Source organism: Anabas testudineus, chromosome 5, assembly GCF_900324465.2.
Source record: "Anabas testudineus chromosome 5, fAnaTes1.2, whole genome shotgun sequence".
Lineage (NCBI taxonomy): Eukaryota > Metazoa > Chordata > Actinopteri > Anabantiformes > Anabantidae > Anabas > Anabas testudineus.
Genome location: NC_046614.1, coordinates 16633373 through 16646108, shown reverse-complemented (window position 1 = coordinate 16646108; position 12736 = coordinate 16633373). Strand labels below are relative to the sequence as shown.

The 12736-nt window shown below is 42.9% G+C and overlaps 1 protein-coding gene across 1 annotated transcript; it reads left to right on the top strand.

The window, feature by feature from the left end:
• The first annotated feature begins 342 nt into the window (after positions 1-342).
• On the top strand, positions 343-9401 carry dusp7 (dual specificity phosphatase 7). The gene is made up of 3 exons (XM_026348125.1): positions 343-1290; positions 2454-2882; positions 5101-9401. The coding sequence occupies exons 1-3, from the start codon at positions 882-884 to the stop codon at positions 5415-5417; spliced, it is 1155 nt and encodes a 384-aa protein (XP_026203910.1). The 5' UTR covers positions 343-881; the 3' UTR covers positions 5418-9401.
• Positions 9402-12736: the final 3335 nt, after the last annotated feature.

Here is a 12736-nt window from a genome sequence, read left to right as displayed (position 1 = left end):
AATTTCTTATTAATATAATATTTAAAAAAACACATTTTGCATGAACATTTCTTTAAAAATGATCAAAATAGTTACAAATTCCTGTAAATGAATTGAATCAATAATATAAATATTGTGCTACTTAGGTAGAATAGTTTAATTCATAAGAAAACATGTCACAAGTTCCTCATGTTTATATTTAGCTCCAAACAGTAAGAAAATAAAAGCGCTTGGAGTTTTATTTTGCTGCCATCCTAACTCAGAGCGGTTGTTCACAGTAACTATCATGAATGGACGCTGCTGTGACTCTCTAACAGCTCTGTGCCTTTAACTGTGTCCGCTCCTCCCTCCTCTCAGTGACAAGCCCGCAGAGCCTCTTTAACGCATCCAGTGGAAATGACAAACCAGAGGCGCTCCACGGGCCAGCACGTCAAATAGGAACAAGAATCATGGGCTTTAGCGACAGCGGCTCATCCCAAGCTCTCCTCCGGACACACTGACGACGCGTCTTTGGGCCGATTCGCTGATCCGTGCGCGCCTCGGAACCGGACCTGGACTGACATATGGACGTCGATGGACTGGAATGAAAGCTCCACTTCTTCTATCGGACTGAAGGAAGGAGGCAAAGACACCTCTGCATGTTCAAGTTTCCTGCTCCGACCAGAGGGGAATCGGTGCGTGCGTGTTGGATGCGTGTGCAAGTGTGTGTTGGGTGCGTGTGTGTGTGCGCGCCCGCAGCAGCAGCAGCAGCAGGAGCAGGAGCAGCAGCAGCAGCGGCGGCGGCGGAGGCGGCGGTGGCCGCGGGAAGGGAAGTTTAGCGCCGTGATTTGTCCTCGTCTGCCCGGTGCTGTCGTGTTGTTTTTCGTGTCACAGCAGGGGACAGGCGGATTAACGTTTTCCTCATGAAAATTAATCATCTGTGGAGAGGCTCCGTGATCGTGACTATGATGATGATGTCGAGTAAGAGCGTGGAGTGGCTGCAGGAGGAGCTGGAGTCCGGGCTCGGCTCCCTGCTGCTGCTGGACTGCAGACCCCATGAGCTGTACGAGTCCTCGCACATCGAGTCGGCCATCAACCTGGCCATCCCGGGGCTCATGCTGCGGAGGCTGAAGAAGGGCAACCTCCCGATCCGCTCCATCATCCCCAACAACGAGGACAAGGAGAAATTCGTCAAGCGGTGTAAGACGGACGTGGTGGTTCTGTACGACGAGGCGGCGTCGGAGCGACAGGAGTCCGGGCTGGGGAGCTCCGTGCTGGGGCTGCTCCTGCAGAAGCTGCGGGACGACGGGTGCAAGGCTTTCTACCTGGAGGGTAAGAGCTTTATTTGTTTATTTTTATTTTTTTTAACGCGACTTGGACAGGCTCATGTCCAACTTAGTGACTCACGACGCACTTGGGCTGTGCGCACGATGGATTTACTGTCACCACACAGTCAGAGCCACAACATAGTAGTTCAGGATCAAATGAATGGCTGCACTGAAAGTCTGTTTAATAGAAATATCCCTCTTCTACAGTGTGACAGCTTCATTAGGTCATAATGGTGTTAAGATGTGCACAGTCTGTGCGCACTTCCAGACTAAAATGAGGCTGTTTGACTTTAACATGAAGTTGCTGTCACAGCTGTAATAACAGTGAATCAGCCTCACTGTCCCCCTGAAGTCATGGTGAACTTTGATGAGCAGCCGACGTCTTTATTTTTATTCTCATTAGAATAAATCGCCTAAATTAAAGGCTCGTCCAAAGAAAAGTGCAGCAGTGAGCTGTGTGTTGAAGCTCGGGGGTCAAATGTGTTTTCAATTAAATGCTGCAGGAATGGCCCCGCCATGTTGTGTTCCTCCAGGAAAAGACAGACAGCTTTTCTTTTTTCATGAATGAAACGAGGAGACGAGGACGCACAGTGAATCCACCTCCAGCTTTAACAAAAAGACGCGATGCCCCCGTTAAAGAACCGCACTTTAAAGTAAACAGGGTGCACGGAGGAGACGGGAGTGCGTTTGGTTTCAACACGATGGTGAGAAATGTTTCGCTGCCATTCACAAAAAGTCCACCGAGCAGAGCAGAGCTGTGTGTCCGGCTCCGCTGCTGCTGATCCTCCCCAGGGCTCAGCTTTTCTCAATGGAGCACATCTGTCCAGCCTGTTTGCTTATTTCTAATGACGCAGAGACCACGTTATTCTCACGTTATGTGTCAGGTCATGATGTGATGTACAAAACCTCAACAATATAGAGTAATTCAGTGTAGGTAAATTCACCAAAAGCAGGGCCTGTGATTATTATTATTAGTATTAATATAGTGTGAGTTGACTCCAATGTGAATAAACATAAATAAATATACATGATTTCATTATTCTCTTCTCTTAATTATAGTTTTTATAGGAATAAAGTGTAAATGATTTCTCTTTATTTGAAGTGGAGCTCATTTGCCTGACTTTGTCCTAACATTGGCCCTCTTCTCTTCTTTCTCTTGTCCTCCAGGGGGCTTCAGCAAGTTCCAGTCAGAGTACCCCGAGCACTGCGAGACCAACTTGGACTGCTCCTGTCCCAGCAGCTCCCCACCAGCCTCCGTCCTCGGCCTTGGAGGACTCCGAATCAGCTCCGACTGCTCGGATGGAGAATCTGACCGAGAGCCTGGCAGCGCCACAGAGTCCGAGGGCAGCCCGCTACCAAACAACCAGCCAGCGTTCCCCGTTCAGATCTTGCCATACCTTTACCTGGGCTGTGCCAAAGACTCCACCAACCTGGACGTGCTCAGCAAGTACAATATCAAGTACATCCTCAACGTGACGCCCAACCTGCCCAACATGTTCGAACACGAAGGGGACTTCAAGTACAAGCAGATCCCCATCTCTGATCACTGGAGCCAGAACCTCTCACAGTTTTTCCCCGAGGCCATTTCATTCATTGGTGAGTCGATGGAGGGTGATTATGAATTAGTCTGGTATAATTTTCTGCTTTGTTAGATCATTGCATCTTAAAGAAAATACAAATTTGAATATTCCAGAGTCTGATGTGAGTTCCAGAGTTGTTTATTTTGTCTGATCGACTGTGTAAAGACATTCAGCAAAGTTCAGATACTAATATTATGTATGGTAGCCAGTGTATTTAGAGCAGATAAAGACTGTAGCTATAACATTTTCCCCCTTTGTTTAATTATTGTGCTCTCACAAAGAAGACACATGCACAGGTCTACAACATTAGCACAGGTTAGCCTGGGTAGTGTGTGGTCGCTGGTTGAGTTGTTTAATATCAGAAAAATCTTCAGGGACACCAGTAATGATTATTATTCTCTTGCTAATTATGTTGTCATGATATGATCAAGATTTATGATATGATCTAGATTGAAATGTGGAAAAAACATCAACAAAGAAACTCGGCGAATATTCGAATTCACTGAATTTCTGTTTAAAAGTGTCAAACAATCAGCCGTCACTATGTTATGTTATATTTCCCATCCGTTCTTCACTTTGCCCGTATTTATTCAAGATGTCAATCATTAACCAGTTTTGTGAAAATGGTTTTAGATTTAGCCACACACACACACACATACACACACACATACACACACACACACACACACACACACACACACACACACACACACACACACACACACAGTCAGCTTCATGTGTTTTACTGTTACTCATAAAATACAAATTTAAAATCACAGAAAAGCAAAGTCATGAATAAACCACAGACATGGATTCGTTGAGATTTATGTCACAGTGAAGCCACACGGATTTCACCCCTGGCAGTTTTCTGCATCTCCTCAAACCATTTTCAGTTTTTCCCGTCATTCCTTGTGACTGAACTCCCAGAGAATGAGTAAATTCCCTCTGTGATGAGTCAGCGTCAAAGCATTTTTGCTTGTCTCAGATCGTACAGACCCCTGACATTTTTTTTACAGAGTAATGTGTCTGCGTAGGTGGGAGGAAGTGTGACATATGCCAGAGCCAGAGGTCGTGGCAGATTTGGGTCATGCTGATGTTAAATGGAGTTGTCTGGCTGGCTTTAAAGTGCAGGGATTACATCAGATCTTTTTGGTAACTGCAGGGTAATTATGGGTGAAGGAGAGAAGCTCCGACCGAAAAAGGAGACCCAGGCGTAAATCTGCGAACCGTAGATTCCTTAAATATCTTCCGTGATTGTTGGAGCATGTTATTAATTTGTTCAAGAACGTAGAGAGAAAGATATTTGATACTTTCAGGCATTTTAACTGTCTGTCAAATCGAAGCTTTGTGACTTATTATGTGTTTGAAGCACAAGTAACCTGATGTAATGCTGCACAGTCCGCAGATCAGATTCATGTAGAGCAACTACTGGCTACCTACTTGACTTCTGGGCCTTGTATAGTTGGGCTTGAATCTCCTGATGAGGAGCCTTTTTATTGTGGAAAGTGAGCACACATCACATATAAATTTAATTTGGCATCCGCTTGGCAGCCTGAGCTTGTGAGCCAACTGACCCCAATCCTACAACAAGAGGTGCCGGCAGAGAGAGTGAGGAGAGGCAGCGGCAGATAAAGGAGAGGATGAAAGGGAGAGAGAGAGAAAAGAAAGGAAAGAAGCACTTCACTCTCGCTCTAATGGCCTCTAGTGATGCGAGTGCAAAGGCTCGAAACTGATAGAAGGTGGTTGGATGTAGTCTGTTAATAATGTAAGATGTTGTTTGGGTTTTTCTGTGGACTGAGAGCCAGGAAGCAGAATGAAACATGAGTTCTTGCTGTCATTGAGAAAGGTCAGTCAGGGTGGAAAATACAGTAGTGGACAGAAAGATCTACTATTAGTCATTTCTGGTTTAAAAAAGGACGTAAATTGACTATAAATGTTTATATTAGTCAGTTTGCTAATATAGTTAGTTAGTTAGTTTTCACTCACATTTTTATTAAATTATAATGTGAGTTTCTCTGAGCTCATGTAGAGGTCTCCTGATCAAAAGACAATAAAAAAACAATATTGATAAATTGATATGTGACCATGATTGAACCATCGTTAATAATACGTTACAATGATAAGCTCGTGTTGTCTGTAGAAATCTAAAAATAACTCTTTTCTTCTGGCTCATTAATAAAAATGAATATCTCCTCTGCACTCCCGTCCTGTTTTGTCCCCTCCCTCCTCCTTAGACGAGGCGCGCTCGAAAAAGTGCGGCATCCTGGTCCACTGCCTGGCTGGAATCAGCCGCTCTGTCACTGTCACCGTGGCCTACCTGATGCAGAAGCTCAACCTGTCGCTGAACGACGCCTACGACTTTGTCAAGCGGAAAAAGTCCAACATTTCCCCCAACTTCAACTTCATGGGCCAGCTCCTGGACTTTGAGCGGACACTGGGCCTCAACAGCCCCTGTGACAACCACTCGTCCTCCCCGACGCACGACCAGCTCTTTTTCACCACCCCAACCAATCACAACGTGTTTCAACTGGACACGCTGGAGTCCACATGAGAGTTAGACCAGTTACTGTCCCTGTTTTGAGGGGAGGCGTCGAGGTGGTGTCATTACCGAGGTAACAAGCGGCTGCACTGGAGGAGAGCAGCCGGTTTTAATGAATGTTTTTGCCTCCCGGGGCTCCTCGTCTGAGAGCCTGGCCACAGAACGGCGTTGAAGAGACAGGGGAGGTCATATTTGCCACGTTAAAGGGGAGGGGCTTTTTTTGTTTTGTTTTTTTGAAACAGAGACAGGGGACCTGACAGATTGGCTCACATTTGGCGTCCTCCTCAGAATTGATTGAATCACGGGAGGAAGAGCCCCGATCTCTTTTATCACACAGAAGATAAGGAGACTTAACTGACTTAAACCGAGCAAAGGTCACAACAGGACAGACAGCTTCATACAAAGATAGGAACGTGGAAAAACTAGAGTGCTCGATTTGTTTTTTATTTTTTATTTTTTTCAAACAGCAACAACATCCTCTCTGTCTTTCTGTCTCAGCTCTCATGTTGAGCCGACTGGTGCCAAGTGGAGAATCTGGGATTTACTCATAGATTACTCACAGGAAATCTTGCTCTACTGAATGCAGAGTTTTTAAAAACCAAGGAATTTAACACACACACACACACACATAAAGTATGTATGTTTGTACTGTATGTATGTTAACGTACATAGCCGAAAATGTATGGGCAGTCCTTAACAGATTCAGTATGTCTATATGCATTTTTGTATATTTTTGTGTGCATTTACGCACAAATCTATACCTTATAAATAATATACTCTTAGAAATCTTATCTTTGTCCAAAAACAAAGTAATCCAATCTGACAACGGCTTAAGAGATTGTAAAACTAAAGAAGGGGAATGGGTGTGGCGACGCCAACAAAGGGGAACGTTGTTGTGATATTTCAAGTCGTCTTCTTCTTCTTTTGAGTTTCATTTTTCTCTTTAAGTTCCTAATGACCTAATGCAGTTTGCACAGTGGCTTAGCCATTGACTTATTGGCACTTGGAGCCGGTGCTGGAAGCAGGCAGATAAAGAGACATTCAGAGAAGAGGAGGAGAGAGAGAGAGAGAGAGAGAGAGGACAGGCCAGTCCCAGGCTGCGACGAGGTCCGACAGCCGCCCAGTGCAGCGGGGAGGGAGCAGGAACCAGGATGAGGACGAGGGCTGGATTAGAGGCTAAGACAGGCAGAGAGTAAGACTAGGACATGGGGTTAGGAGTTGTTTGTTGGGATGTGGTTTACGGGTGAAGATACATTCGTTTGGCCAATGTGCAAGTTCCCAGTTCCTGCTTCCTTCCCCATTTGACTGTTCATCCAGTTGCCTAACAAGAAGTACCAGTTGTTTCCACCAGCTGTTTTGATGATTTTAAACATCCGTTTCATTTCAGTTAGAAACAAAACTTCCTCAGTGAGTTTGTTACAACACAGTCTTACTAGTATGTTTTGCCAAACTGGTTTCTAACAGCTCTGGCTTTTGTAGTCTGAGGCAGAGACTTGAATAGAGGTTACCGTTGCTGTTGGGGATACTAAGGTGGTGTTAACATTTCTGGGCAGCTTATCTTAGCAACCTCAGCAAAGAAGTGCTTCAGCACTCGTGTATTGTATAATTATTTTTGTCTAAGAGGGAGGTGTTGGCCCGTCTTAGGTTCTTTCTACAGATAATTGCCAAAAAGGGACTCTAGGACAGGCGACTGTAAACCGATTGTAAACCGATCTTGGGTTTGTGATGTGTTGGACTGAGACTGGCCTCAGAAACAAACTGCACTTAGCTATTTTAATAGCATTGTGTCCCTTAACTGCGTTGGTGAAAACACAAAGGAAAGTTTTTTCTGTAAAGGGATCACCCATTCCTCAAAGAAGATTTTGTCTGAGTTGATTCACCCTTAAGCCTTGGGTATATTAAAAGAAAAATATATTTAACACAAATGGATATATACAGTATATATTATAGAGCTAATAGTAAACAGATATATATTATTTTGTATACCTGAGCATGCTGTGCTACAGTATGCTCTCTAACAGTAGACGTAACCACGGGTTGGATGTTGCTTTAAAAGTTGGGTAACCGAGCGTCAAGGACCGTTTTTTTACTGCTGTTGCTGCTCAACACAGCAGATCACAGCTTGTGGTCAAGGAGTTCTCTGAGACCCTGTCCACATCTGTAGCACTTGTGACACGATAAATAGGATTTGAAAAGTATTATTGAAAAGCACACGCGGAGAATCAATGCCGTGAATTACAGAAAAACTCCAAAGAGTTCCAATTCAACACCCAGGTTGTCGTAGTTTCTAGTTATGAGTGGAACAACACTGCGAGCTCTTATGTCTGTGGGCACACTGGGCTTTATGCAAGAACATTTCCATGATGTCCCTTTTCTTCTGCTTGATTGTATTATAAGTCCCATTCAACAAACCGTTGTAACAACACAAACATACTGTGTTATCAGAGACTTTTCAACCAACTATAAGTCTTCGACTCGCTTGCGGTTGGTGGAAACGTCACCAGTGTTTTAGGTTTTTGCATGAGGCCCAATGCTCACGACCAAACTACAGAACTGTTTCCAAGGGGAGATGTGGACAGGGTCAAAATCAGAAACCAAGAACTGGTTTTCAGAAAGGACAGCAGTTGAATCTGAAAAAGGGTTGGTTTTAACTGGCCTTATATAATCTTTCTAACTTGTTTCTAATGCTGACTGTTCAATACTCTTTGTATCTCACTTTAGAAAAGCATCATGGAAAAAAAGAAAAAGAAATATTTGTTATGTGTTATTTGAATCAGAACATGGTGAGCTGTCTTTTTACTGTAACAGGTCGCGCAAGGTCCTCTTTGTTACTCTGCAATATATCAAAACACCTTTTTTGCAGTATTTTGTAGATCCAAGAGAAATTTTTAAATTCTTCTTCTTTTCTACTATATCGATTCTATATAGTTATAAAAGATCCAGCTCCATTATGGCTTGTAGACTGAAGTAACATTTCACCCGGGGTGTTCAAAATGTAGGGTCAGTAAGCCCAATACCAACCAGAAAGAGGCCCTCGCTCACACACACACACACACACACACACACACACTCGCACTGCTTCACACAGCCAAAGCTGTGGTCTAGCATGCCAGTTACGTTTCACAATAGACGATCACACCACCCGGCTTAGATAATTACAAGGTCTTTTTCTGTCTTGTTTTGATATAATGTGCTCTATGCTATTCCTGTGGCCTTTCAATATGAATATATATCTAAGTATATATATGTTATGAATTTATATGCAAATGTTCCTCTCCTATTATAGCATCAGAGATGAAAATAATACTACCATGTTTGAATGGACTTCCCGTGTCTGGAGTCATATCCCACCCACAATAAGAAAAACACTGAGGACTTCATCACTTGCACCCTGGGATTGAAATATATTTCAGTACAGAGCTTTTCTATTTAAAAACAACATGGTTGATTTCAAGCTGCTTTCTTGTTTTTTTTTTGTTTTTGTTTGGTTTTTTTTTCTGTCTTTGTAACAATGAAAGAGAAATCGCGTCTTTTTTCTCTGTTTGTAAATTTGCCAGATCACAGGAACGGCCGTTTCTGTGTCCTTAAACTTGTAGCTACATCTTGGTAAGAATGTGCTCGGGAGAGAAAGACACGAATGAGCAAGAGCGGAGCCGAGGACGGGTGGCAGCGCAGGAATACAAAGCGAAAGAAAAAGTGAATGATTTTAAAAATGTTACCTCAGTGAGGAATTTTTCAGGGATTTTTTTGACAATGCATCTTGCATCGTGTTACAGCTTCAAACACATGTTGAATAGCTGTTTTGTATTGTGCTGTAAAAAGTTTGTAAAAAAAAAAAAAAGATGCAATCTGTCTGTGTGTGAAAACAAGGGGCATGTTAACCAGGACAGTTTGACCTTTCTGTCTGCTGAAGGAATTACGATTGACCCTATGTATTGTACAGTATATGGAAACAACACAGGACATGTTTATACCGCAAATAAATATTGAAATATTTTTTTTCTTTAATACCTATTTTCTTCTCTTTTTTTTATTTTTAACCACACTTCAAGTGCCGGTTCAACTGCGGGTGGAGGTGGTTATCTGTTGATCGACAGTGTAAATGGCACAGCTTGTGTTGGGGTTATTGTTAGAGGGATTGATTTAGACAGTCGTTCTCAAACGGAGCGTGAGGTACCAACAAATGAAATCTGATGGTTCACAAGATGATTTAACTAGAAGTAAAAGGGTAGAGTGAAAAACAAGCATTTCCATGTTCCTCTAAAACGTAAAAAATGCGTTATATATAGCATGTTATAAAGTGTTTATTAAGTGTTTATTGTGCTTATGAATGCTAATTAGTGCTGTATTATCAGTTTTAAACTTGATGACAACTAATAAGTCTAAAAACTGAATGACAGTAGCTTTTTTTTTTTTTTAGGTTTTGCTCTGCATGACACTTCCTCTCATCTTCTTCCACAATCACACACGCTCACAGGGTTTTTGTCTCGTTGCAACTTTGCTGTGGTTTTGAAGGTCTCTGACAGCTACATATCTGATTGCTTAAACCGAAACTCCCCCACTTCCTGTCTCACACACCACTTTGTCTTGGTGTGCAGCAAAGTAGAAACAGGTTTATGTTTACCATAAAAGATTTGAAAAACACAGCCCACCTAAACCACCCTGATCACTATCCAGCACCGTTTATAGTCTGTGCCCATGATGGCAAATTCTTGTAATCGGTACATAATGGGAGACAGCTTAGAAAATAGATTTAGTTACTTCTGTATCTAGAGTTACAGGAGAACTTTGATATCAATCTCATGTCTTACCCATAAATTTGAAGCTGCAGCCAGTAGTTTGCTATAATTTAATCCTCTGGCACCTCATCTATACAAAAATGTATAATTGGAAGTAATGGATCAGTAATTTCCAGGAGTCCTCAGCGGTTTGCCTGACAACTGCTCCTGGTCAAGATTTACTCTGGCACATAGTCTAAGCTGCACTGTCCATTCAGACTTGGTTTCTGTATAGACATGATACAGTGATACGGTATAGTGTAGAAATTCTAAACTCTCAGCTAGAAAGCAAATAGGTATATTTCCCAAAAAAGTTTTTTAAGTACACATGTTCTTGTGGCAAGACAAGGTTTCTAATTCTGTACAAAAGACAGTGAAGTCGGAGACAAACAAGCACAAACGTCTCTCTTCTCTTCCAGGAAATGCAGATACCTGTGTGTCCAGGATCTGTGCTCCCACATAACCCTCCCTGTGTTTTCTATCCTCTCAGAGTCCTAATGTCACATGCAGCATGGATATGAAAGATGACAGTGAGAGGGAGAGAAAGAGAATCAGCAAAGACAGTAAGCAAGAAGGTGGGAAAAAAGCTCTGTTAAAGACAGCACTGTGAGCTGAGCAGAGCTATAAATATCCCGTCTATTCCTCCAGTGCCGTCCTCGCTTCTCTTCGCTCCTTCTACAGTGGCTCTCCTTCATGTTTCCAACGACTTCCTCCGCTGTTGCACAATCAAGTGAGCCATTCACCTCGAAGTAATTGAGACAGGATATTACAGTGAGGTGAGATAACGGATATTAAGGCCCCACCCTGTTTAAAAGCCAGGGGAAGGGATGATAGACACAGGTCATCGTCACCATGATAGGTCAGAAATGTTTCCTAATTGTAATTCGAATTTTTTAAAACTGTGCTCACATTTAAGATTCAGGTAAATTAATGTTAGAGACTCTTATATAAGGTGTTCATGTACATGCATAACTGAGTGCTCTTACGTTTATGTTACCTGACAGAGGGAGTTTGTTCCAACATGTTCATTTTCCCGTGCTCCTTCCATCGGTTACTTATTTTACCATCTCTAAGAACCTTGTGCTTCACTGTAAAACCACAGTAAAACAGCAGGACTGTGCAACCAACATTGCTGATAGTGAAACTGTATCGATATGTCTCTTTAGGAATGCAGTTGATTTACACCAGGTGTTGCAGAAATGATCCCAGGGTGAATTAACGGTCACGGCAGAGAGAAGTATTTCTCAACTCTTCTCCTTCTGGAGAAACTGCAGGTACCAACACGCCGTGGACAAAACAAAAGGCGTTGGTGAAGAAACCGAGCGCCTGTGTCTTTCTTGTAAAGAGATTTTCCTCATGTTCGCTCTCTGATGGACAGGTCTGAAATTCTTACTGATGTATTTCATCTACCTCAGTCTTGAAGCTACTATTACGAAAAGCTCCACTGTTTCGAGCTCCTTTAATGGGTTCGAATAATTACAGTAAATAACTGCTGTGGCTGCTGCTCCTGCTGCAGTACTTATGTGAGCCTTGTCCTCCCACTGTGAGTGGTACTGTACTGATGCACCGTTCTCTCTCGGCTCGCTTTCACAGTTATTTAAAGAGTCAGTGCAGCAATCTCTCTCTCTCTCTCTCTCTCTCTCTCTCTCTCTCTCTCTCTCTCTCTCTTTCTCCAGCTACGCACTGCTTCAAGAGCATAATGAGAAGAGGGGGATCTGGGAGGGAGAGGAAGTGTAGGGAGACGAGATGAGACGAGTGAGGGAGTGCAACAAGGGAGAAATGTTCATGCTCCGTGATGTTGAGGCCCACACATACCTGAGAAAGGGGAACTTTTAAAATGACAAGCAGTTGAGGGAGAGGCTTGCAAATGATTCAGCTACAGGACCTATCAATCATTACATCTACCACTGTCAACACATCCTCATCACCAGCTTATTTTCTGTTTGTTGTATGTGTTATTGAACTCGTTCTGATATTAAATTAGCCCATAGGTGTGAGCGTGAATGGCTGTCTGTCTCTCTGTGAGCTGCTAGCGACGTGTCCCACCCCACCTCTCCTCTTGCTTCTGTAAATGACAAGACGCTGAGATAAGAGAAAAACTGCACTTGGCTAGAATCAGGAAAAGATCACGATTTGGATTAATTCTCTTTTGTCACTGTTAAAATACTAACAGCTTGTTTACGGTAATGGTTAAAATAAATCAATGTTGTCTGTTGGAAACAGGAAACGAATAGTCATCTCCTGTGTTTCAGTCCAAAGCTTTGTGGATTTTATGTCTGTAATAACGTCACCAGACTTCCTCCTTTGCTCTCGACAGCCAAGCATCATAACTCCTATTTGTCACTTTAATGTTTTTGACATGTACTGAAATAACTGATCGTCTCTGCTTTCGTATCAGAACAGTCCCATTACCTCACAGCAGGTCATAATGTGCGGCCAGCTGTGTGTACTGGCTAGTGCCTCAGACACTGAAACGTGTTGACCTCAAAGTGAAAGAGCACCTTAGGTTTAGTGAGTTAAACACCAACCATGTGTGGAAAAGAACTTCCTCTG

Excerpts from the sequence above, each read along its gene's own strand:
- dusp7 (XM_026348125.1), top strand. The coding sequence starts at position 882 with ATGAAAATTAATCATCTGTGGAGAGGCTCCGTGATCGTGACTATGATG. Across the intron at positions 1,291-2,453 it reads CAAGGCTTTCTACCTGGAGG|GGGGCTTCAGCAAGTTCCAG; the intron begins GTAAGAGCTTTA and ends CTTGTCCTCCAG. Across the intron at positions 2,883-5,100 it reads CGAGGCCATTTCATTCATTG|ACGAGGCGCGCTCGAAAAAG; the intron begins GTGAGTCGATGG and ends CCTCCTCCTTAG.